We start from the raw sequence: 27,805 nt of genomic DNA on the forward strand, positions 1-27,805 counted from the left end.
ACATTCACAACTATATACAACAATTTAAACATTCACAACTATATACACAAGACCCAGAAGAACATCAGCCAGCGGCCGTCTGCCACACTGCCTACGGCACCGCCGGTGCTGCTGCTGATGCTTCAAGGCTGCAGACAGAAGTAGTAAGTTCAGGTTAGTCCAGTGCTAATCCACTCTGTCATGTAAGATTATAACTGATTCTACAACAGTTGCAGTATATTTAATATTGTATCAAGAAGGTAAATCAAATATACTTAAAAGTACTTTTATGGTCAGTTAAGACCATAATACAGTACATCACTGGTACATTGAGTATATTTCATTTACCTTCTTGACTGTATGGGTGTTTACCAATGGTGTTGTTAAATGACTTTTCATATGTTGGTTACAACATTACAGTAGTTTAAGGATAATTGCCAGTGTTAATGAAAAATTCATTGTTCTTGTGTCCATTCATTTAAAACTTGTTGATTTCATTTGAGTGTGTGTAAAAGCATTTCTAACAGCTGAATTGGGGGTAGGAAAGAGCAGATGTAATAAACCAGATAGCCCGGGGAGATAACAAACACCTAGGCACGAGAAAGAATCTTAGTCGAAGAATACAGGATGTCATATAGTAGGGTCCCAGGCCCCCTCCTGAGGAAAGCAGGAGGTCATTTAGATTGTAAATGAAGGCCTTTTGGCTTCTCAGGGACAAAGAACAGCATGACCTGCCCGGGGGGGGGGGGGGGGGGGGCAAATTTACAGAGACTGGGAAAGGAGGAGTCAAGAATGTCAGAAACCTGTATAAAATGTCTCAGTTTTATTATGTCAGTAGGCTTTCTGTTTCACATCTGGGTGGCTGCGGTTGCGAAAAGATTCCTCAAAGAATAAAGCCTTTTTCTTCTTTATTACAATTTTGCCTTTTGAGTGTTCCTTAACCCTGTGATGCTGTTTTTCCCAGTGAGATAAAAATTGCTATTACAGCTGGTGTCAGAAGAGGGATCCTGTGCGGACGCTTCTTCTCCTGGTCCTGAGAACGGATTTGACGGGAAAGTGCACGACCCCGGTAGCACCAGGCAGCCGTCTCATACCTCGACGGTTTGAGATAGAAACTCAACAGATTACGAGAGAAAGAGCCAACACCGCGTTCAGGACCAGAAGGGGAAGCTCCCACCAGGACAATAAAGAATCCGCGGATTGCGGGAGAAACAGAAAAAAAGCATCTGGGTAAGAAACGGCAAAATTGTTTTATTGAAGTTGAGTGTAATTTGATAATTGTGAGTGAACGTGAACCATATTGGCTGAGTTTTGCTTTTGGTACGAGCGAAAAGGTGATTCAGATAATCACACATTTTTTGGGGAAGAAATTGATCTGACAGATTCGGATCAGTTCTACCACACTTAAGCTCGTTGGTGGACGGAAGTGCCACAGGTGATTCAGATAATCACAATTGCTGATTAATTAGTTTTACTCAAAAACTCTGTAACCTGAGGAAATCTCGTACAAGTGGACGGAAGAGCCACATCAAATCAATCGTACAAGTGGACGGAAGAGCCACATCGTACAAGTGGACGAAAGAGCCACATCAAATCAATCGTACAAGTGGACGGAAGAGCCACATCGTACAAGTGGACGGAAGAGCCACATCAAATCAATTAAGTGAATCAGAAATTAATCGAGCGCTAGAAAGTGCCTGTGGGAAGATTTTGAGTAGAACGTAATTACAGAAACCCGACCGATTTTGGGTAATGAAAAAAAATTGGGTCTGTTGAAGACGTTTGACAGATACTGTAAGACACGTGTCGAAATTGTGAAATCCAGAAGGGAGATTCAGCCAAAATGGGGTCATCTAACAGTAAAGTAGATCATTTTTATACACCAATTTTCTGTTAAAAGAGAAATAATGATGGTGGTAAATGTAAATGTATTTCCCCGAGGCGGGAACCTTGAGTAAGATAAGACTCAATGTCGTAAAAGAATCAATAGAAAAGAACGAGGGAAAACAGAATGGTTGTTATGTGTGTGTTAAACATGTGTGTAAAGGACGCACACACGAATGCATACGCTGATTTACTTTCTGCTACCTGCAATGAAAAAAAAAAAAAAAAAAAAAAAAAAAAACGGTTGGAAATCTTTATGTGTGGCTGATGAAACTTTGAGCAAAGCTATGACTGATGATTTGAGCAGTGTTGTGAATGATGAGCATATGAGATTGTACAAAGGTAGCCTACAGGGTTTTCTGAAATGCTATCCGTTACTAGTCAGAAAGGGTTGCTGAAGTTTGTTCATGAGTGTAAAACTGTGAACGGACAGTGAATTGTTGGATGGGAAAGAAGCAGATAAAAGAGAACAGAGTCGATGCAGAAGGAACTGACATGTAGGGGAAGATAGGATGTTTTTCCTGATGGAAACAGTGAATTGTTGAATTGAGCAGATGCAGAAGGAACTGACATGTAGGGAACGATAGAGTTCATGGAACTATTTATGAACGCCTGATTAAGTCAAATTAAGTTGAAATGGTACGAAAAGTGAGTTTTAGATGGAAATGGGGCGTTGAGTATGATTAACAGGGATTGGCATGATATAAGGATAAGGAATGTTTCATTAAGTAAAACGATTGTCTTTTGAACCTAAAGGGTCCAGCTATGCTGGGAGTACAGCAACAGCGCTTGCTTGTTCAAACCAGCTTCTGAATGTTAAATGTATACTTGTTTTGTAATCAGTGTTGTTGATGATAATATCAAATTAGAAAATGTCCAGAGATTGGATATTTTGTTGATATTAAGCCATTTAAGGAAATATATTGTTTTATAAAGGAAATTATGGGTTGGAGATAATTTCCCCAGAAACGTGTGACTAAAGTTAATCAGAAACTTTGTGAAACCCGTTTTAGAATATTTAGATTTTCCGTGTCGCTTATGAAAATTAATGTTCTGCCAATAATGACGATGTGAATGCTTTATTGTATTAATGTTATGAAAACAAGGGTATTGAAGAATAGATTGCCATATTTTTGTAACAAGAGTTGAAGGTGCAAGCGGCTAGGATAGCTGTCTGTGTCATTTAGAGACTGAGAACAAGATTTAAGGAATCTTGTGATTTCTGTGGAACAGTAGAGATAAGTGGGACTGAATAATGATAATATTAAGTTGAATCTGCATACTAATCATTTGAATAAGCTATAAAACCAGTGTTGATGAAATTAATGACACGTTAAAGTTTTAATACTGTATGAAGAGTAACTGAACAGTCCTGATAAATAGTGAGATAATAGAGAGCAAATGCTGTAAGCAGTTCTGCTCATGCTCTGAAGAGATTTGCAGATGATGTTTGTAAAAGTTTGATTGTGATTGGAAAGATAAACAATAACTTAATTGGCTCCAAACAAAGAAAGTGCCAAAATAACACAAATTTAAAGAAAAGTCTGTGTTAATATGAGTTAGAAAGTAGATCAGTGTTAATATGATGAAGATTGTGATTCGGCTGTTGTAATTGAATTTGCAGCTGGGACAGTGGGGGAAAATGCAGAGAACTTATCAGTGGCTCTGTTTGCATTTTCTGAATAGGAACGCTCTGCTTCAGGGGCGTAAAGTAGGGTGGAGATGTTAAAAAGATCACAGTGATTGTAGGTAGAATAACAGAGAGTGTTTTACTGCGGTCAGCGAGGTCATTCAGTGACTGTAAAATGACAACTGTATAACTGTAAAAGTAGATGAGGGAGAAAAGAAAGTTGATAGATAAACTTTTGAAAGTTGTTAAGAAGATTGAAAGATATTAAGTGTAAGGAATTCCTTTTGAAAGGAAAAGAACTATAAAAAGTACCGGTGGACGTAAAATTACAGATGAGCTAAATGAGTTGCAAAATATTTTAAAAGTACCGATCACTAAAAGGATGATTGTGTTTTGAATGAAACGCTTTGATAAGGTTTTAGATGATATAGAGAGACAAATCTAACGAATGATTTATAGTGATAATCATAAAATGTATGACAAGCAGAGAGCGCAGCCTCAAAAGTTAGTATGAACCATAGAAGCAGATTGATAAACTCCTAGAGAAAACATTGAAGTCGGGCATTAAATTATGGTAATTGAAAATAAAATTGAAATGAAATTTGAAACGTTATTAAGAACTAGAATAATTATTATTCCTTTAAGATAAAATAAACAGAAGCAGTGTTACAGGATTAACAGTTGCTAAATGTAAAATGTGTAAAAGGCATTTGATTAAATAAAGGCTTGTTAATGTTGATTTTAAAAGATAAGAATGTGATTTGGCCAAAACAGGTTTGCTTATCTGAATCTGGCATGTGCTGTGACTGAAACTGCCACAGTTTCAGTGCAACAGAGACTCATTCTGAGTGGATATTTGTAATGTCTAAATTACAATACATGTAATTTATGGAAAAGATGCCTTAAGATGGGCTACAGTTAAAGAAAAGATGGCAGATAAAGTCTGAAGTTAAAGGTTTATGAGAATGCAGTGTACCAGCCCTGATGCCTCAAGAGTCTCTCTCTCATTCAATGCCAGCTGAAAGCTGTTGTCTGAGCCTGTGTAAAGCACAGTGTTTCAGTTGAAAATCATAGACACAGAGATGTTAAAGGAAATCATTGTCATTCAAAGGGTAATTTGTACTTAAAACGTTTTAAAAGTAAAACTGAAAGACTTTAAAATAATACTGTTTTGAACTTGTATATTTTAGGACCAGTGACTTCGTCTCATTTTAGCCTCCACCATAAAACAGGGCTGATGGCTCCGGCTACAGAAGTAACAGTACACTGAATGTACGATTGTGATCTAAATTCACTGAGGATAATCTAAGCCTGATGAGCAAGGAAAACACAGAGATTTGTGTTGATGCTGAACTAATGTGTCAGTTCTGACTCCTGTAGATCATTTAGACATGACAAAGGACCACTATAAGACATGGTGGTGGCTAAAGATGACTCAAGAGAATTTTCTGGAAAACAAAGGTTAGGTAAATTGAGTATTTAAACTAAAGATAACCTTAGAAAAGATCATAGAACGATTGAATATGACTATGATTATTTTAGTTACAGTCCTAGGAGGCTGTTGAAAAGATTATTTGCTTATAGTGAGAGAGAAAGAGACTGCATGAGTGGAGGAAGGGATGATACTCTGTCTGTCTTTCTGTTATCAGTCAGCCAAAGAAAGCTGAAGCAAAATAAGATAATGAACCAAAACAATCCAGCTGACTTTTCTAAAATCAAATGAATAATGAACAGACATGCTTTGAAACTGGTTAAGAGGCCATAAAAACATTAGATAAAAGATACAGGAAAATGTAAGGTTAAAATGTCATTTAAAATTTAAATCTTTTTAGAGAAAAGATATGAATAAGAAATATGAGCAGTTCATAGTCAGGGATGAGTGTGAGTGTGAATTCATGTTTTGTACAGTATGTGTTAGTTTAGGACAACTGTTCTGTCTGAATAGTGTGTATAAATTGTCATTAACCTCTGGAAAGAGTGTTTTAGCATTATAGATGGGTTAAGGCGAATGACAAATTTGAAAGTAAGCTGAGGATTGTGAGTCAATCTGATGAGAAGGCAACACAGAACAGGATGAGCTTTAAGTTGATTGATCATCGAGCTCTGTCTGTTAATTATTATTTTGGTCATTCATGATGTGCAGTAGATTTGAATTACTTTCTGGACAGGTTTAAGTATTGATAAATTAGAATTGTGAAGTCGTAGATAGCCGTCAGTCATGTGTTGAGAAAAAAGTTATAAATTTGACAGCAACAAACACGTACAGTAGGCTAAGTAAATATCAGATTATCCAGAGAGCCCTTAACAGTTATGTATTGTAAAAAGGGGAAGATTGTTATTCGACTGACGTTGACGAAGTGTACACGACCTGACCTGACCAATTGATGACCTGGAGAATGTTCGTAGATGACAGTTGATTAAGAGACCAAACAATAGGCTTGAAAAGCAAGAAACGCTGTGAGACTAGGGGCCGTTGCCCAAAAAATTACAATTTGATAAGAAGATGAAATTGTGGCTTTAAGTAATATTTTTTATTTCAGAGGCAGAGAAAGATGGGAAATTTGGCTGAAGGACAACGTTTGGGTTAGCAAACTTTATCCAAACAAATGTTACCAAATAAATATGAACAAATATTGCAGTTTTCTATAGCTCAAACAGTAGAGCGTTAGCGCTTGTAACGCCAAAGTCATGGGTTCAATTTCCGAGGGAAAGCAAGAATTGATAAGAATGTAAATGTGTACCTTGAAATGTAAGTCGCTTTGGATAAAAGCGTCTGATAAAAGTAAGAGAATTTTATTATATTAAATTTATGCACGAGATGGGTGTTGTGCATCAAGAGGAGGATGAATATGCTCATGGCGGGAACAAGAGAACGCACAGTAAAACAAGTGGTCAGATGAGTCTTTGAACTTTTTAGTATGGATAATTTGTATTCAGGCCACAAACAAAGACATTTCGGCCTCACAGGTGGGAAAACAGTAAATCCAGGGGGGGAGGGCTAAACCCATTGTCTTCACAGCAGGCTGAGAGGTTATCTAGCTTTGACCTCATCGGTATATGAGGACAGTAAAAGTCCAGGAGGGGTTTATTTGAAGAACTTTATTTGTATTAACCAGCTAGATCTGGTTTACTAAGGGGTTCACATTTGCTGAAAGCCATCGCACAGGTGGGAAGATAAATGTTGGGAGGACATTGGGTTTAATTGTGTGCATTGTTTGTATTTTAAGTGTGCTAATAACAAGAATTGTTTTGACAGGAAACGCCGGAGCAGATGTGGCAGCACAGCAGACAAAAGAAAACTATGTGACAATAACCTCAACATTTGTTTTTCTTTACAGAAGATGCAGACTTTTGCGCATGGCATGAGCAAAGTGAAGAAACAGTGCCTAACCCTGTGTAATGCCTAACTTAAAATTTTCATTTTGCAGGATGTCAGGATGGATTGAACCACACAGAACTGATTCTGTATTGTTTTGTTAACATGAACAACATGGGTTGAATGTTTTTCAGGGGAACAAGGACCCTGAGTGCTATTCAATGAGCAAGAAATTATCCGGTGATATGTTTCAGGTTGAAAATTTCACAGGTCACACCAAAGAGACGACAAGACAAGCGGTCACTAACAAAATCACTTAAGGTCTGCCTTCACAGGTGACAGCAGACAGTAAACGACTCATTCCAGTGGGGGTGCGATCGTGATCTAAGGGAAAATCTTGGAAGGATCTGGGTCCAAGCATCTCACCTTAAACTATACCAACCAACATCAGCAACCCCATACGCCACAACGAAGAATAAAGTGGAAGATCAAGGATATGCGCTAGAACATACCTCTCCTGCCAACGTTGGAAAAAGACCATTTCAACAGCACACAAAGTGTCATATTGGTGAAGATGGAACGTCCATGAGGCAACGAGATGATCAACATATCTGGAGAAAATGTTGACCAATTAATGGTTGAAGAAAAGTTTTGCGATTTTATTTGATTGAATCAAATTAGGGCTTAGTATTGATATACATGAAGGGTATAACTGTTCTTGAATTAAGACTTGAATTAATTCTATTCTTAAAGATTTAATAGTATAATGGGTTTGATTGATTTTAGAAAATAGAAATGAATTTTTATTATTTTATTGGTTATCAGAGAATGATAAACAGGGGGGAGATGTTAATGAAAAATTCATTGTTCTTGTGTCCATTCATTTAAAACTTGTTGATTTCATTTGAGTGTGTGTAAAAGCATTTCTAACAGCTGAATTGGGGGTAGGAAAGAGCAGATGTAATAAACCAGATAGCCCGGGGAGATAACAAACACCTAGGCACGAGAAAGAATCTTAGTCGAAGAATACAGGATGTCATATAGTAGGGTCCCAGGCCCCCTCCTGAGGAAAGCAGGAGGTCATTTAGATTGTAAATGAAGGCCTTTTGGCTTTTGGGGGGGGGGGTAGAACCAGTCCATACTAGATGTCTTTAAGGAAATTTACAGGCCCCATCCGTGCTGCCTGTCAGTCTTCAGGGCCACCATCAGCTGCTGCATGGCCTCTGTGCCCAGCCTGAAGTCTGGCCGAGTGTCCTCCTCCATAGTCCCGCTGCAGTGCTGGCACTGATGGCACAGCCTGTACAACATGAAGAAGAGAGGAAGGTTTAAGTATAATTTCAGTTTTGTCATTTATTTAATGTTTGTTAAACTATTAAACATATCGGCTCAACTGATTTGCAGAGGGGGATTTAAAGCTGTTCCCTTTTACTGGTGATTCACCTTGTAGTTTTTACTTCATATAGACCATTTCAACGGCTATTTGTAGATGGAAGGAAGTGACGTGTTTGGCCCTCAGACGGTTCCGGTTAGTTATCGCGCACATTCAAAACAACAGACGTGAGGCGTTTTTTTTATGGCAATTGTTCGATTATTTTCTTATTCATTAGATAAAACATGTCAAAATTTAAATTAGGAGCGTGCTGTTCAGTTGTTGGCTGTTCTCTCAGGCCCGGAACTAACTTGCTTTCGGAAATCAAAGCGTTTAGATTTCCGAAAAACAAAAACCAACGTGACGCCTGGATTGCGGCAGTGAAGAGAGATGGCTGGATACCAACTAGCAACTCTAGGATATGCAGCACACATTCTGCACACACTCTGGTAAGTAAACGACATTTTTGTCATTAAATAATTTGTATTTCTATACGTTAACTAGTTAAGTATGATGAATCATTATTTGAGCTAGCAGTTTGGCCCCGTCATTGTTTTCATAGATAGCATGTAACGTTAAATAGCTAACGTTAGCGTTTTGATACGTTTGCAGTGAAAAAGCCAGATTTTAATTTCCGTTTCATTTCTAAATGTTCTGTGGGCTGTAATTAGGAAAGTAGCCATACATTAGTTGTCTAGCTATCCATTCAGCTGACAGCAGTGCATAACATTAATACTTTACAATAATGTTTTATTGTGTAACATTAGCTAACTGCATTATTTCACAAAATATAATGATAAACAAAAATGTTCATCACTTATTAAGCTTGTTTAATGTTAATTCCAACATGCACTAATGCATTAAACAATAACAGTATGGCTATTTTTTCATTGCTCATTAACCTGGTTAATTTAAACATGTACATTTAATCATTTAGCAGACGCTTTTATCCAAAGCAACTTACAAATGAAGAGAGCAATAAAAGCAGTCAAATCATCCTATATTAAATATTAAAGTAATATACTTTTATTACAAATCTGTTTTTTATTATTGTGTGATTTAAAGTTTTAACCCAATTTTGCCATAGGCCACTAACAAAAGCTGTACATTATGAAGAATTGTAGATGTATTAGACTTGCTGTAAAATGTTAATTGTTTGTTCATGCTACCTAAAATATTACTAATACAAGACCCTTTTTAAAGTGTTAGTGCAGTATGCAGTGGTCATACTGATAGCTAGCTAGTTTATTGATGATTACATTAAAATGCTCTTGGTCTTTGTCATCTATCTTCAACCAGTGATGTGTAAAATATATAACCTATCCCAATAATGTTTTTCTACTTGTGTCTTTAGGAAAGCCATCAGATGATCCTCTAAATCCAGATTACATACCATCAAAGCTTCCTCACAGACCTGACACCTCCAGAAAAATGGACCGATATCAGAGGTCTCTGAGACAAGCATCAGAGGTCTCTGAGATGAGCATTGGAGTTCAGCCTATTGAGGAAGTGCAGGACATGGACATAAATGTAACACAAGTTAAGTCCTTCAATGATATGTGTGTTGGAACAGATCTCACTATGAGTGATATTGAAGATATGCAGAAACTGAACACATCTTACAAAGAGCAAGTGAGAAGCCTAGATTCAAAGGTACAAACTCTAACCCATGAGAGGAAACAACTGAAATCTGATGTGGATTTAAACAATGATCAAATCATTCACTTCTACACTGGCCTTCGCTCATCCAAAGTGTTTTTTGCCCTTTTGACATATCTCACCACTGCTTGGAGTCCGAGAACACAGAGTCCTTCAACACCTCTCCAGTTTTACTTAGTCTTAATGAAACTGAGACTTGGCCTCACTCATAAAGATCTTGCCTTCAGGTTTCATTGCAGTTGTGCAACAATCTCTGCAATATTTCATGACTGGTTGAATGTGATGACACAGCGTTTCAGCTCTTTAATTCATTGGCCTTCTAGGGAAGAGATTAAAAAGAATCTTCCTGCCCTGTTCAAAAGCCCCCCATTCAATTCAGTGAGGTGTATCATAGACTGCAGCGAGATTTTTATTGACCGACCAACATCACTCAGTGCAAGATCAATGACATACTCCAACTATAAGTCCCACAACACCATCAAATTCCTGGTTGGCATCAGTCCAACAGGGTCAATCACATTCCTTTCCAAGTCTTGGGGTGGTAGAGCCAGTGACAAAACAATCACAAAATCATCTGGTTTAATTGATCTTTTGGAAGAGGGAGACATTGTCATGGCTGACAGAGGGTTCAGTTTCCCTGAGTATTTTGCTGCAAAAGGAGTCCAGCTACTCATACCAGCTTCAACCCGTGGAAAGACACAGCTTTCAGGACGAGAAGTGTCTGTGTCACGGCAAATGTCAAGGTTGAGGATTCATGTGGAAAGAGCTATTGGTCGAATTAAAAAGTACAGCATTTTAAGACATACACTCCCCATAAACTTGGTGAAGCGAAGATCAAAAGACACAGTGGCAACTGTAGATAAAATTATTTTGGTTTGTTCTGCATTATCTAATTTGGACAAGTCATTAATTCAGTAAAAAAAAAAATACATGAGACACTGACAAGTGGTTGAAAACCTTTTATTTATTTATTTTATTTATTTTGTTATTGAATGATTGTGTACAGAATTATGTGTATATATTGTATATAGATTTCTATTGGATTTGTTTATGATTGTATATATGTTGTATATAGATTTCTATTGGATTTATGTTTGATCTTTAATTATTATTTTTTTCTAACTATCTACAATTATTAAACATTTGTTTGTTAATGAGAACATTTGTTGTCCTGCAATTGATTGAATGTATTACAATTACTAAAATAACAATTTTAACAAATTACTTGCAAGGCTGGGTATGATTTCAGATTTATTTGGATTACGGTGAACACACTGAACAAAACCATTGCTCACCAGGGTGCCTTTTTAAGCCTAGACATCTCAGGTGAAACACCTTGTGACAGACAGAGCACTGTGTGACTGATGTTTTAGACCTGCTTTTACACAAACAAGAAGTCTCTGCGATCAGAAATTGTTTCTTCAGTTTGTGTGTGCAAATTTCTGTAAGAATGTGCTGTCTGTAGAAGAGGTCCAGTTTTGTTCTGATCTGAGCCCAGTACTCTTTAGAGAACTCTACTTTCTGAATGTGGCAGTCTTCTGTTGTCCAAATGACAAAGAAAGATGTTTCAAGTTCACACACTGCCATTTGCCCCTGAACTTGTGCATAGTATGCATGGTTCTGTTTAAGCTCAAAGTTTTTACCCAGACAGAAATCTTTGCTCTTGATGGCATCAGTTATGGACATATTTGCATACTTAAAAGGGCATTTTATTTCAAGTGTTGCACTTGGGCAGCACTTGCAATGGACTATTCCATCTGGGCTGGCTCCTAAATGAGGAAACTTTGGATTTACTACTAACCCTATTTCTTCCACTATCAAGCTGTCATGACAAGTCATCTGGTTTGAAGTAAATGCTTCTCTAGCTAGCTGTTCATTATTCTTTCCCCAAGCTAAGGCTGGTACATTTCTGCTGGATGTGTAGCCCATGATTTTAGATGTCACGCTAGCTTGACTTGTCTTGCTTCTTAATACTTCATTAAAGTGGCTAGCGGTGATTCTGCCCTGTCTCTGCTCAAACCACTGTTCACAAGAGGACTGACCCATTGTACTTTCTTGGAGGTGCTTACAATTCAGTTCATTAAAGTAAGTAGGGATGGTTTGCATGATTTTATCTAGCTCATTTTGTAGTTCAACTTGTGACAATAAACTGTGCTTTTCATCAAAAAGCTGTGTAAGGGGCTTTGGCAAGATTGTTGCATCTACAGTGCTGTTGGTACAAGGTGTGTCACCCGAAACTGCTACATGTGATTCCTCACTAGAATCTGCCTCAGCTGTAGTCAGAACATCAACCCTGTCTGTGTTCTCCTGCTCTCCCTCAGATGCAGTGTCTGTATCACTACCTACAGTTATAGTGGTAAACAGTGCACAGTCTGGGATCTCATTCTGAAATTAGAATCACATTAAATCATAGTCAAATTTATTTCTCTCAATCTCTCAATCCAGATAATTTTCTAAAAAACATGTTAAGAGTGAAATGTATATGCTGTTGACGGTATAGTTACATATCTGTATTGCATTTGGTTTACGTTATTTGGTAACACTTTAGAATATGGTTCCTTCGTTAATGAATAACTACACAGGAAGAAATGAGTAACACAATATTAACAATCTAGTAACTAGTCAAAATCATAACTACTTTTCTATGACCTGCTTTGTCCTTAAAGTTCCTATTTGACGATTCAATCCATACAAATGCACACACACATATACTGTATGTGTATGGGAAAACATGAAATGTGTTCTTAATTATGGTTTTTATTTATTTCACAGATATAGTTAGATACAAGTGTATGTATATGTATTCATGTATGTGACTTATCCATGCAAACTAGGAACATGTGTTTTGCATATATTGTCATCAGGTTTCTGCAAATTCCTTACCATCAATGACTTAAAAAGCATGCTTGGTGAGACCGGTGTGACTACAGTGGGTAAGATGAGCTCCCTACTCTGAATTGCTCTTTGTCTGACAGGCTTGGAAAAGTCTATGTCTGCTATTGGTTTTGGATCAATCTAAAACAAAGTGGGATTATACATTTACTGCAAGTATCTACTTTTACATAAAAGCAACAACACACCCCTTATGAAAATTAACTATGGTTATTAACCAAGTCTAGTAGCCATGCTTTTGTTTCGTTTTATGATACTCATTTGTATAACCACAGTTTTATTATAATTGCCATTGTTAAACTATGGTTAATTTTGTGGTTACCATGGTTTAACTACAATAACCATGTTTTCTATTTGCAGTAAAACCATAGATCATTTTCATAAGGGATGTGATCAGAATTAGAATTTTAATTTAATATGAATTAGAACAACAACAACAACAAAAACACATTAGCCAGAATTGAATTGCATGCACCTTCTTGTTTATTTGTGACCACATGCAGGTCTCAGATGTCACAGATGGAGCATTCAAACCATCTCTAACACACTGTTCCACAGCAACCAGGATCGCAGCAACATGGCTACACACTTCACCTAACCTAACCACAAATATTTCCAAACGTATGAAATAATTAACTATGCAAAAGGTAATAATAGAACACAATAATTCGTTTACTAGAGGATTAGCAATGTGATTTATTATTTGAATAGACATATTTACCCAGCCATGCAAGTGCAATGCCCACTAATAACCTCCCCGGTCACCTTAGCAACGAACCACGCAGAGTACGTTTTTGACAATGTCTGACTTGCTCCAACTTCACCAAATACAATACAAACATCGTCCACTATGTAGGAACAAATGTTCCCAACTTTTCCACTAAGGAAGTAGTTGTAAGCATCTAGGCTACGATATGCCTTGACCGCTTCTCTCGTGTAAACACACTCGGTCTCAACCAGATAATGGTACACGTCTGGATACGACACTTCAGGTAAATGTTTTACGTTCTGAGTGAATAGTTGTCGCCTCAGCGTCTTATTTAAAGGGTCCGGTAATTCCACGCTATCGCCGATTTGAATTTTTTTTAAATATCTTAACTGTTCTGTTTTAGCTAGACTTAAAAAGTATGTGCTAGTCATTTTGTTTTGACAGCTCTGTGGTTTAAAAATGGCGCCACCGGAAGTGCTTCAGGGCCAGACATGCGCAGTAGCATTCCAACGCGTTTGTTATTGTTTACGTCCTTGAAATGGTCTATAGCCTTTTTTTGTTGATCACGTTTTACCATTGCATGTGTTTTAACAGCTAGAATGTTACCAATCAATAAGCTTAACACTCCTATTATGTTGTGGGTCAATAAAAAGTGTCAATGAAAAAGATGCCAGCTTCACTTGTGTTGAATGCAATAAATACATATGCAGAAAGGCAGTGTTTGGAATAACGCCGTTTAAAATAACGGCGTTAGGTAACGACGTTATTTTTTCAGTAACGGGGTAATCTAACTAATTACTTTTCTCGTCATTACAACGCCGTTACCATTACTGGACGTTAAATGCGGTGCGTTACTATGCATTGATTGAATAAACTGTGTAATCCGAACGCACCCCTGGCTCGCACAGCGAGTGAGGAGGTGGGTTAATAACGAGGTAAGCGATTATGATTGGCTAAGGCAGGGTCATGTGTTTCATGGTAGCCAATCAGAGCCAGTGTTTTTACACACGCCAGCACACGCGCCACACACACACACACACACACACACACACCAGCTAAACAGAGATTCGATGAAGCACGCAGCAGATATGGCGAGTCAGTAGCAGTCTATGGTCAGGAGCAATCCGATGAAAAGTTGGCATTTTCAAGGTGAAGATATAAGCACTACTTCAAATTCATTGAGGTCAAAGGCTAGAACTAGGAGTGGAACGGTACATGTATTCGTATTGAACCGAAAGAGAGAGAGAGACTCGCGGGCGCGATTGAAAAGTTGCAAAGTGGTTACATTTGTGTGTGTGTGTGAGAGAGAGAGAGAGAGAGAGAGAGAGAGAGAGAGAGAGAGAGAGAGAGAGAGAGAGAGAGAGAGAGAGAGAGAGAGAGAGAGAGAGAGAGAGAGAGAGAGAGAGAGGCGCGATCGAAAAGGCGCAAATTGTTTACATTTGTGTGCGTGTGTGTGTGTGTGTGTGTGTGTGTGAGGCGCGGACGCGATCGAACAGTGGAAACAAAAACATAATCCGTAATTTTGTTTATACAGGACATTCAAACTGCAAAGTGTTTAAGTTACTGCTAATTAAAATTTTAAGGAAAACAAATATATTAATCTTATATAATGTGCACAGTCAGTGCACTACAAATAAACTGGTTCAATGCCTTTACTTTATTAATAAAACTTTTAAATAAAAAGTTGAGAGAGGTTGATTTAATTTGCAGAGTTAAATGCACTTTATATGGTGTAACTGTTTACTTTTCTTACAAAGAATGCTTGAAGTGCAGGATAAACCTCTTGCTGTCTGTCGACGTGCAATAAATATCTAAAGTTAAACACCTGTCTGTTCTACTCATTTCAACTGACTTGTGAAAACTGCTTAAAAAATCCAAATTCTTTGACATATAGCAACTTTTTTTTTTTACAGTAACGCAAATAGTTACTTTCCCTAGTAACGAGTTACTTTTATTATAGAGTAATTCAGTTACTAACTCAGTTACTTTTTGGAACAAGTAGTGAGTAACTATAACTAATTACTTTTTTAAAGTAACGTTCCCAACACTGCAGAAAGCACACGCATACATTATGTTCAAAATGTGGAGAGAAAGACTGAAGGATCATTTTGCTCAATAGGGTAAAAAAAGCCTAGTTGGGGAAATTAAAAAAATCTTGTTTGTGAGATAGGACAAGTCTTTAACAAATAGTTCTTAATTTATTACATGGCTTGGTTGAATTCCGGTGTGTTATTTCTTGATAATAGACGAAGTATAACACACCGTTGCCATGAAAAACAGAGCGTTGCCATGGACACAGTTCTGTTCACTCAGGCAATATAATCGTTTTTAAATCAATAAACTCCTTTTTAACCCTCTGATGGTTTATGGGGTCTTTTGGGACCCCAAATGACTTTTACTCAAATTAAAAAAAATGTTCCCTTTGTCCAAATGGTATGAAACCTTCTACAGCTCTTAACACTTTCTAGATCTACAAAAAAAAAATTGGAATGATATGTTTTTATGTTGGCGTGACAAAAATTGTGACACTCGTGTTTGCAATCAAAATAGACACAATTCATCATCAAAATCAGAAACAACGCAGAACACATCGACAGAAATGGCACAAATTAAGTGGCACACTGGCACACTTCCACCAATGCAAAAAACATCCACAATGCTAAATTATATTGCTCACAACACGCGTGTACACACACACACACACACACACACACACACACACACACACACACACACACACACACACACACACACACACACACACATATAGAGGAATACATTTTTGAGACTATAAAAACTGTTCTCTTATCATTTGTAAAATAAAATCATCCAAAATGCAGTACCACCACAAAAATAAATTGGTGACACTGACACATTGAAAATGTGCACACACACACACACACACACACACACACACACACACACACACACACACACACACACACACACACACACACACATTTGTAAGGCTATAATTTGTCAAATAAAATCATCCAAAATGCAGAACCAACACAAATATAAAGTGGTGACACTGACACCGACAATGTGTACTCACACACTCTCTCTCTCTCTCTCTCTCTCACACACACACACACACACACACACACACACACACACACACACACACACACACACACACACACAGGAACATTTGTAAGGCTATAATTTGTCAAATAAAATTATCCAAAATGCAGTACCACCACAAAAATAAATTGGTGACACTGACACATTGAAAATGTAAACACACACACACACACACACACACACACACACACACGCATACACACACACAGGAACATTTGTAAGGCTATACTTTGTCAAATAAAATCATCCAAAATGCAGAACCACTACAAATATAAAGTGGTGTGGTGACACTGGCACATCGACAATGTGTACTCACACACTCTCTCTCTCTCTTTATCTCTCAGACACACACACACACACACACACACACACACACACACAATTGGGTGTGTCTAGAATCTAGAATTAGATTAAAAATAAATGATTGAAATAAATGATAAAATCTTAAGACTCCAACATTTCTCTTTGTAACATTTTGTTCAGGTTTGGTTCTAATCATAATGTAACATTATTGAAAAACTGGGTTTTTTTGGTACAAAAAAATGCTAAACTTTGACAAAAATATTTTATTTTTGTTATAATTGTGATTTTATAATATTTAGATATGAATCCAACTGAATCCAACTTGTGAAAAGATATATTGCAGGTAGTCTAATAGCAAATAGCATATACTGGAGCTCTATAGCCATATAGTGGTTAAAATTATTATTTTTTATTTTAAAACTGCATTTTCCAAAAAATGGGCAAAAATTTTACATTAAACCATTTAAAATCATCCATGTTATCCCCATGAATGAAAGTTAGAAATCTGGGTCTTTTATAAAGTGAATTTTACATCAAATGCAGTTTTTTTGTAAAAAGGCTATTTAAATATTTATTTATTTATTTATAGAAATTTAAAAAATATCATAAATTCTCCAAAGACTGCACAAATGTTGAGTAAAAACATTAACAAACAGAATAAAATTACATTTGTAAAAAAAAAAAAAACTATTATCTTGTTACAAAATTAAATGTTATTGTCTGGGGTCTCTAGAGACCCCAAAAACCTCAAGTGTAGACATAAATAAAGACCATCAGAGGGTTAAATCAATATTTTGTGTCAAATTATTGATTATTGAGCATTCGGAGAGCACGTAACTGGAACAGGCTAGCAAGTGCACGTCATTACGTCAGTGAAAATGTCTGCTTTCGGCGCTGAACAATGGAAGTGCTACTGGTTTGGTTGCTAGGGTTGCCACCTATGTCTGATAAAAAACCTGGACATATCGATGACCGGTCAGACTGCTTTGCTCACAAGTGAAAATGTCCACTAGACATTAGACCCACAAGACAAAATTGCTAATTGCTTTTGCATCCTCTTTGCTAAAGAAATAAGTAGAGGGATGACATTAGATGTGCATTTACCATACCTTAGCCACATCTATAGCCACTTTTATTTAGTATGTCTCAATCAGACATTGGAATAACAAAATCATACATAAATAGGCCTTAGCTTACCTAGTCTTCCATCTATACTTGGTGTTTCCCTTTGCTGCAGCTATCAGTGGTTTCTGTTCTTCAATGAATGTCTTGAATTCAGTGCATGATAATTTGAAATTCAATCTGACCTGAAGCTCAGACTTCACCATTGAAACTGACAGTCTGTTTCTTTTATCGGACCAAACATCCTCCATATGACTGAACACTCTTTCTGCATAGGCATTACTGACTGGTATGGAAAAAACAAAAGCATCTACTTTAGACAGCTCGGTGGATTTAGTTGCCTTGCTAAAAAAAATAGGCCCACTTTATGTCCGTTTTAACTGAGCATACGGACCAAGCAGCATATAGTGGATCGCCTGGTGTTTGCTTTAGCCATGTGGAGTAATACTCATTTTTCATCCAGTCATTATTAAAGTAGGTTGAACATTTCATTTTCTTTTTTACTGGCCTGTCAGTCTTTGTTGACACACTGTCCTCCGTCTCGCCACCCATGTTAACACCAACAAACGATGTTGACGACGTACAATCTTCTTCACTGCTTCAATTTGCCACCTGTAGTAACTGGCTAGCTGCCAAGACAGATGCGCTAGATGACGTAGCCTACGTCACGTCACACGACACACCCGTCCCAGAGCCAATGATAGCGCATTCTAGAGACACCCTATGAGAGACACCGACCACTCTGTGCACAATGCATAGGCTATTTCAAGTGAGAAAATAGTAAATTGAACAAACGTATTCACGTAGCCTTTCGAAAACCGGGACATTCAGTGTCCCGGGAGAGTGGATAAATTTCCCGGGACAGGTTATTAAAAAGAAGGACAATCCCGGTAAAACCGGGACAGGTGGCAACCCTATTGGTTGCTGTACAGCATTTTTGCTGATATGGAGATGGAGAGGCAGCATCGGCAACAAACACTCTTTTCAAGGCTTTGAGACAGTGTGGATATTCACGCTCTTTCCTGAGAAATGCACTTAAATCATTTGACACACCTAAACCTCCCGCCCCGGACACGGCGAACAGGAATATAATTATTCCTTTGGTGGCGCATTTTTCGTGTTTTAGTACACAGCTCAACCGGGCCGTTAAATCTAATTTATCAAAGTTCTTGACTTCCACAAACTTCCTACAACACCATAAACCCATCACGGCCTATAGGAGGAACACAAATATTTCAGATGTTTTAGTGCAGAGCAAGCTCTCGACACCTTCACCTAAAGGTGGGCAAGCACAAGTATTTCACCCCATCAAGATGGATGAAGAATAGATTTAATGGCCAGGTTTTCAGGTTGTCTCATACTCTGTCACATGAGAGTGTAAACTGGATTTATCTCATATACGGTCTCAAATGTTGAAAACAGTATGTAGGCCAGACCAATAATGAACTGAGAGTAAGAGCCTACCAACACGCGCACAGGGGAGGGTGTTGTGCATGGTCTCGTGCACGGCTGCATGCGAAAACCTCACAACACCCTCCCCCTGTCGGTGATTGGGTGGAACACTATTTGTTTTGGTTTTGAGTGGTTGGTGAAACCAGTTGTTTTTGTGTGCAGATCTCAGAGCCTAGGCTGCCTACAGAGACGTGGTTTTTGACGGCATGCTTATGGGGCGGGCAGTGGATCGTTAGGAAAGATTAGTTGAATGTGATCATTTATGTTTGGGCCTGAAATCGCTGATACAACATTTAACTTTGCAATATTTTAAGGTTTTCAAAATTGTATATTCATAACTTTGTTTGTATTCAATATTAATATTTTGATATTTAGTGCCACCTGAAATTCCCTGAGCAACAAATTAAACTGCCTGCATAACCAAATGGTTTAGCATCATCATATTTTAATGAAATTATTTTGTTACTTTTTCTACTTGTAGTATTACTATGAAATTACAGAATTCAATCTTGAAGTTAATTCACAACAATTGGGTAGAGGTCAAAATTGAAAACAAAAAAAACAAACAGTCTGCTTGGAAAAATAAATAACTGTTTATTATTCACTTCAGGATATACTGTAAGCAATCCAATAAAACATTTGTTCATGTCACTTACGGTGAAATGGTTAAGCATTTAAAACAATAGCGGTGTGTATGACTCCCACAACTGTGGTAGAATATAACTTACGGCCTTGATATAACAAAAAGGCCAAAATATAAATAAAACAAAGATATCAATAAAGGATGCACACAATTATAACTGAAGATGCATTTGAAAACACACAAATGCATTGTTTTTCTTATTAACCACAAAAAACAGAGGTAGTTGTAGTAAACCTTGAGAACCATGACTGACAATCTACCCTTAAATCTGTATTCACTCATCATCTTCTAGCATTCTCCTGTAGCTATGCGTCTCATTATTGTGAAGCTGGTACTGATTCGGCAGCAGTTGTGTACTTGTGGGTAGAGGCATGTGGTGAGGTGGTTCTTGTGTATGTGTGTAGAAGGGTTGGTTGTGTGTTGGGCATATGTACAGAGGAGGATACAGGGTAAATACTAAGTGGCAGCTGGTATGAGTTAGATGCCTGTGCATCATTCTCCTGAGCCTCATATAAATCATTCATTATTTTTCTCTTTAGTCTGGTCTTTAGCACAGTGTTTTTAATTGTCCTCAGCTACTTGTGCTCCAAAGTTGCTGTCACTATCAGCAGTAGGTTTGCTTCTACCAGCCTTAAAAGCAGTTGACATCTGCTGTAAAATTTTTCCATTTCAATGGCATCAGCAGATTGGCTTTTCTTTAGTCTTAAGGGATTAAACGGACAGGACTTCAGACTTACCACATCTTCGTATATTTCTAAAGAGATCTGTGCATTAACGCAGCTTATTAGATCTCCCGCTGATTATGTATGTAATGAAATTATTTTGAGTTGGTAATCTAAGAAACAGTGGATAAAGATTCATTTTGGAATCTGATCGTGACTCCCAGAATCGGATCGTGAGGTGGCTAAAGATTCCCAACCCTAATGAAAACCTATTCTAGTAGGCTACACCCCAAAATCAAGACTTTGAAAAAGAGCATAATAGGACCACTTAAAACAGGCAGCATGCTACATTTGTTCAATCAATAATAAAGACACTGCAAATAAAAAATAAAGATAAAAACACCAAACACTGTACCTCTTCCTCAACTGCGGGAGTCCATAGAATATAGAGAGTTGAGAAACCCATTATGTTATGGTCCTCGATTGATCCTGACAGGGCATTACTGTGAATCGGAATGCCAGATGTGGCTTCTCTTATGCTAAAATGTTCAGTGGATAAGTCTTCTTGCCCCACAAAATCAAACAATGTCTGGAGGAAAATACATTTAAATAGAAAGAAAAAGAAAAAAGAAATATTACCATGAAATCAAAATGGATATTCTTATTTTTAAATGGAATGCTATTGTTTTATTTAAAATAGCTATTTGAATATATGCAATCAAAAACAGTAATATTTCTAACCCTGCTACAACTTTTTAATAAATGAATGGGTGCTGAGGAATCGAACAGTATCAATTACAGAACGTTGGCGCAACGTAGCCAACCTTCTAACAACGTTTTAACAACATGGCCAAAAGGTTGCTATAACTACGTTGTGTAGTGAAGGTTGTTACAGCGTTGTCACAATGTTAACATTAAACCATCGTTCAGGGCCATTTCTTAAGGTTGTGCCGAGGGTGTCTGGACAACCACTGGACTACATAATGTACTCGTCACTGCCCTGAAGCGGGAAAATCAGCCTTTTAAATTCCAACCACCTGTTGGGCTCATTGTGTTGTCTCGTTCTTCATCGAGCAACGATACGTGAGTATTGCGTTTAATTTAGCCTTCCTCAGCTATCAAACACAACCTACAATTTTAATTTCTAATGTGATTAATGTAGCCTCGCTTGCACTGTTTAGTTTGTAATTAGATTTTTCTGCTATTTAGTCTCATTCGTTTCTTTGCTCCTCTGGATTTGTGGATATGTTTCCCCGGTGACACCTGCTCGGCTACTGTCTGCCATACAGACCCGGTTTTGTTAATTAAATGTTCTGATCTGCCTTTGCTTTTTATGTTTTATTTAATACACTTAAAATAAATTTGTATATTCGTTTATTTCTTTTTTTTTCTCACAAACGTATTACTTTTGGAAGTGCAATTTGATTCTATTATGCAGTTTTAATAAAGTTGAATTAACGAAACCTTCTGTCATTTTTACTCTTCAAAGTGTACACTTGCAGGTGTTGATAGCACCATTAAATAATAATATAGACAATAAACGATAAAAAGTATAGCTAATGGGGGATATAGCAGCATATCAAAATATTGTCAGAACGTCGTCTCTCAGTTGCTGAATGTTGTGCAACAACGTTGCTACAGCCCTGTTGTGTCTTACAATTCTACGTTGTTACAATGTTGCGAGCACGTAGCCAGCGACGTTACCATAGCAGAAATGCTTGCTGGGATGTCTTGCGGTTTTGCAATATTTTCTACACTGTTTTCAAGTAGTATCTTCACAGGTGAAAGAACTATAAGTGCTCTTCAATCTTACATTTTTATATTATCTTCATTTTCCTTTAAAAAGGACTAGGATTTTTATGGGGGAAAAAACAAAATTTCACACGACGAACGATTGTTGTGACGTCATCCGATGTCATCCCCATCAGAGCTTTGCATATCTCATCATTGAACAATCAAAAACCACATTTTAAGTTAAAAATATAACTCATCCCATCTGAATATCAGTTAAATACAACATTGACTACACCTATATGAGCCGTTTTTGGCATGAAAATTTATTTGGTTGATTTTAAATGAATTATTTTCTTTCTGAGGAACACATTAAAAATTAAAAACAACATCCAGAATTAAACATATGATCCATCTTACCCGAATATAAGTTGATTGAGATGTTAAGGATATGTATAGCATGATTTGAGGCATTAAAACTCGATATTTTGATCTAAAATAAACATTTTCCCTCATGACGAGGAAAACCACATTCCACACGACGAACGATGGTCGTGACGTCATCCGATGTCGTCGCCATGAGTCGATTACTTTAAAAATGAATAACAACATGCACAACACAGATACAAAAATATGTTCACACCAGCATGATTAGGCACAACCCTGGCTACATGTACACACCATTCCCATGGAATTGTAACAAGAACTCGATTTTATATCGCCATTTTCCCTCGTGGACTCTGTTGTTTCATTGTCTCTCCACTCTTGCTCGACCATGTGCGGAGGAGAGAGTGACCCAATTACACTAAAACATCGTGTAACTCTTTAATTTGAACTTTTTTCACAAAAATCCTTTTATACATCTGTCCTTTCACGTATTTACTAACAATTCGCCAACTTGGATTTTTGTTTTGACTGTTTAAAGCTTAGTTTAGCCGTTTTTCGGGGGAAAAAACTTTTTTCACCGGCACTCTATTTAAGGGGGGCGCGCAATGCGCGCGCTCACTCTCTCACACTTCACTTGTTGAATGTGCAGACACGACGATCGCTCTGTAGTATCGATTTTCAAAAAGAACACTATTTAAGACAGATTAATTAAAAAAATATATTGTATATATTATAAAATATCTTCTTATTATATAAATATATAATACATTTCCCTTTATTTATCCTTTTTGTTTACAAGCCTGTCTGAAGAAGGTATACCGAAAAGTCCGATAGACTTGTTCTCCATTTTATTTTGATTGTTTACATTTATTTCTCTGATTTATTTTATTTATCTGATTTATGTTTGGAATTTCCCGAGATACTGTTAGGATGGATGTGTTTAAGAGCAGTAGCGTAGCTAGAAAAGAGACTCTTATTAATATAATTTGTTAGTCTTTAAATTTAGAAATTCTAATCTAATTTCTGATTAGAAATATTACATGGAAAGGGTAAGGGTAAAACTTTAAGAGATCTGATCTTTTGACCCCAGCGGGTGGACAGGCCTGCCAAATTGAATACACTGTAATGCTGATCAGTCGCTGAAAGAGTTGGCCTGAATTGTTGAGCCTGGACTTGTGGGGCAGAGGAAATCTACTCTGTAATTTATGGTATGTCTATAATTTAAAGCAATGCCCTTACATTTTTTTGGTTGAGACCAGGATAAAACTCTGCCCAGGTGATTTATTTTTTTACCCTGGTCTCAACAAAGAGGGCAGATTTGCTGCTGACTAAGGGTAACATATAGCCTGGATTCAGGCCTTTCATTGGAGTTTTGTTTTGCAATAAAATCAAAAATCACATTAAAGGGGAGTATGTATAAAATATTTATTTTTATTGAAAAAAAAAAAGAAAAAAAAAATCGGTCCTCATCCTCCTCTTTGTTGTCTGCAAATGTACTGGAGATAAATAAAAATCAAATGAATAATTAACACCAGAATTGCTACTGGAGAGTTTGACAGCCTACATTGAATATATCCATTACCTCAAAATCGTCATCATTTGCCCCTTGGCGGGGGGATTGGGGCTGTTGGGTGGAGGAGGAGGAGGAATATGACCTCCTCCTACGATCTCCTGCGATGAGGATGTGTGCTCACTGTCCTGCAAAATAACACAACACAACATCTGTCCAACTGCACATCATACGATAATCAAGTTTTAATGACAAGTGTACTCGCAGTCAGTGCGGCTTAAAATCACAGTGGGAAGACTAAAAAAAAAAAAAAAAAACACCTTGGAAGAAATAAATGAAGTTAATAAAGATTAGGCCAAATGAAAAAGCATTTTCTATCAATATTATTTCTACTTACCAAACTCCCACTTCCACATGAAGTGTTCACCCCACTGTCGCTCGATGGACTATTTCCCATCTTCGTCTGAGGAAACAAACTCCCACTTCCACATGAAGTGTTCACCCCACTGTCTCTGGACACGTTTCCCATCTTCGTCTGAGGAAACAAAGTCGTTGTGAGCATTTCTTAAAAATAAAATCTTTATAAATAAATGAATAAATGCAGTTCTTTTTATTTTGCATTCATGCAACATATATAGAAAATGTTCCACCCTGGTGAACAATAAAGATTTATTCTATTCAAAATAAAAATGTTTTTTAACAATCTAAATCTTTACTGTCACTTTTTGAATCCATTTAACATTTACTTGGTAATGTTATGAGTGGTAAAGAGTGTTGTTACATGACAGGAGGGCCTCCACTCAAGGACACAATATGATGAACATGTCTAAGAATATTCCACCTATGGTTGAAACGCCATCATTTGCCTAGAAAGATAACATTCTGGGAGTCAAGACTATAAAGGAGAAAGGATGCCCTTCACCGTCACACTCTGTGCCACTCTGTGTGACTGTACGACTGCTGGCCTTTTCTTACAAGAAAATAAACCTCATCAAAGACTATTGGAAAAGTTTGTCTTTTATTCAGTGATAGAATTTTGTTGGTCACCACTCCTCCCTGAAGGCTCTCGAGGCGACGGTAAAGCGACTCAAATTTGGCCTTACTCGTAGCCCAGCCTCCCTCATAGTCATACCATTGACTAACACATGGGCAACTAGAGTGGCTTGAGTTTCATCTGAGACTGCTTTGTCTTCTTGCCCTTCGTCCTCCTCATCCTCCTCATCCCTCCTCGATCTCTTCCTTCATGTCTTTCTGGATCCATTGTTCCAAAACTCAAACTGATTTGGGCCCTTTTATCTATCCATTGAAGGATCTGATTGATGTGTGTTAAATTTTGACTCCTAGTGTTTCCACCTGGGTAATTGTGTCTAACTGAGCTGAAGCTGTGCTGACTTGAGTGAACAATACTGAATGCTAGTGCTTTATACATGACAAGATGGTGTAGGCAATGAGAAATGAAGGGATTTGTGTGTAGAGTTTTGCAGTGACAGTTCAACAAATTTGACTCGTGTCAAAACAGGGAATAGTGTTTATAGTTTAGTGAAATGGGTGTGCTTTTTGATAAATGGCATTGTGGTTGTGAAATTTTAGTTCAAAAGCCTGATTATAGTGTTTAAGCAATCGAGAAAAACTGTAATATGCTGATTTATTATCAGTAATGCTGCTTAATATTTTTCATAAACTGTGCTACTTTGTCTAGGATTCTTTGGTGAGTACAAATTTAAAAAGAAACAACATTTATTTAAAATAGAAATCTTTTGTAACAGACACTAGTGTTGTCACAGTTGTGTTCAGTTTGCTTTAGTTTTCCTGCACAGTCAGTTTGTTGTTATTAGTCACACGTCTTCCTTTGTTCAGTTTTCCTGCCACTCCATGGACACCATCATTATGAGTTCATTTGATTCAGCTGTGTTCTATTAATCATCTTGTTTGAGTTCCTATTTAAATTGTACCCTCACGTTCATTCTCTGTCTGGTCTTGCTTAAGGTGTATTGCCACATTCTGTTTACATGCGTGTTATTGAATCAAAATCGTGTTGAAACTTTATTCTTCAGTCCTTGTCTGTCTGTCTGCCTACAACAACCGTTCAAAAGTGTGTGTTTTTTTTTCCCTTTTTGAAATAAATTAATATGTCTATTCAGCAAGGATGTATTAACTTGATTTTTTTTTTATCTTTTTTAAAGTGATAGTGAAGATTTCTATTGTTAAAAAAGATGAAATTTAACTCTTTAATCATCAATGAATCCTGAAAGAAAAAAAATATATATATTAACCAGCCCAACGGTTAAAGGAGAAGTTCACTTTCAAAAAAACTTTTGCTGATAATTTACTCACCCCCATGTCATCCAAGATGTCCATGTCTTTCTTTCTTCAGTCGCAAAGAAATTAAGGTTTTTGATGAAAACATTCCAGGATTTCCCCCCATGTAATGGATTCTATTGGGACCCAAACGGTAGAAGGTCCAAATGACAGTTTCAGTGCAGCTTCAAAGGGCTTTAAACGATACCAGACGATGAATAAGGGTCTTATCTAGCGAAACGATCGGTCATTTCCAAAATAAATAAAAAAGTTTAAGTTTTATAAGCACAAACGCTCGCCTTGCTCTGTTCTGTGATGCGCGTTCGTGACGTCACGTAATACGCAATTACGTTGAAAAAGTCACGCTTGAAAAATTTCTGTCCTGAAGAAAATGTTCTTTTTGGCTTTTTAATATTAAAACACCCAGGATACGCACACGAAATGGGCATTTTAAACGATAAACTGACACAAATACATTTGAAAATGTGTATATGGTCCTCCTTCCGCACATTTGTAAACACGTCAAGTGTGACCTTTTCAACGTAATTGCGTATTACGTGACGTCACGAACGCGCATCACAGAACAGAGCAAGGCGAGCGTTTGTGCTTATAAAACTTAAACTTTTTTATTTATTTTGGAAATGACCGATCGTTTCGCTAGATAAGACCCTTATTCATCGTCTGGTATCGTTTAAAGCCCTTTGAAGCTGCACTGAAACTGTCATTTGGACCTTCTACCGTTTGGGTCCCAATAGAATCCATTACATGGGGGGAAATCCTGGAATGTTTTCATCAAAAACCTTAATTTCTTTGCGACTGAAGAAAGAAAGACATGGACATCTTGGATGACATGGGGGTGAGTAAATTATCAGCAAATGTTTTTTTGAAAGTGAACTAATCCTTTAACGACTTAAATAATAACCGAGTGTAAACATCAACATATACATATTACAATGATTTCATATCTTAAAATGTCAAAATAGAAAGCCATTCTTTTAAAGTGTAATACTATTTCACAACATTAGTGTTTTTTTTGTTGTTGTTTGTTTGTTTTTGGAAAAAACAAACGGTAGTGTATATCAAACCGTGTAGTCCCAAGTAGTATTGCATTAGTGCACCTAGATGTAAACATGATCTTAGTATACTTACTACAGCAGTCTACTTAAAACCTACTT

The 27,805-nt window shown here is 37.2% G+C and overlaps 2 protein-coding genes across 2 annotated transcripts in view; one reads left to right on the plus strand and one right to left on the minus strand.

Annotated features, from left to right (window-relative positions):
- Nucleotides 1-27,805, minus strand: part of LOC311289564 (uncharacterized protein) — a 401,792-nt gene that overhangs the window by 142,676 nt on the left and 231,311 nt on the right. The gene's annotated exons all lie outside the window — the stretch shown is intronic.
- LOC311289572 (period circadian protein homolog 3-like) overlaps nucleotides 27,198-27,805 on the plus strand; it is a 293,734-nt gene continuing 293,126 nt past the window's right edge. The window contains exon 1 of the mRNA XM_084407686.1: nucleotides 27,198-27,486. Within this exon, the coding sequence (XP_084263812.1) occupies nucleotides 27,476-27,486 (11 nt within the window). The 5' untranslated portion in view covers nucleotides 27,198-27,475. The remainder of the gene's footprint in view (nucleotides 27,487-27,805) is intronic.

Source organism: Rutilus rutilus, assembly GCF_951802725.1.
Source record: "Rutilus rutilus genome assembly, chromosome: 4".
NCBI classification, from domain to species: Eukaryota; Metazoa; Chordata; class Actinopteri; order Cypriniformes; family Leuciscidae; genus Rutilus; species Rutilus rutilus.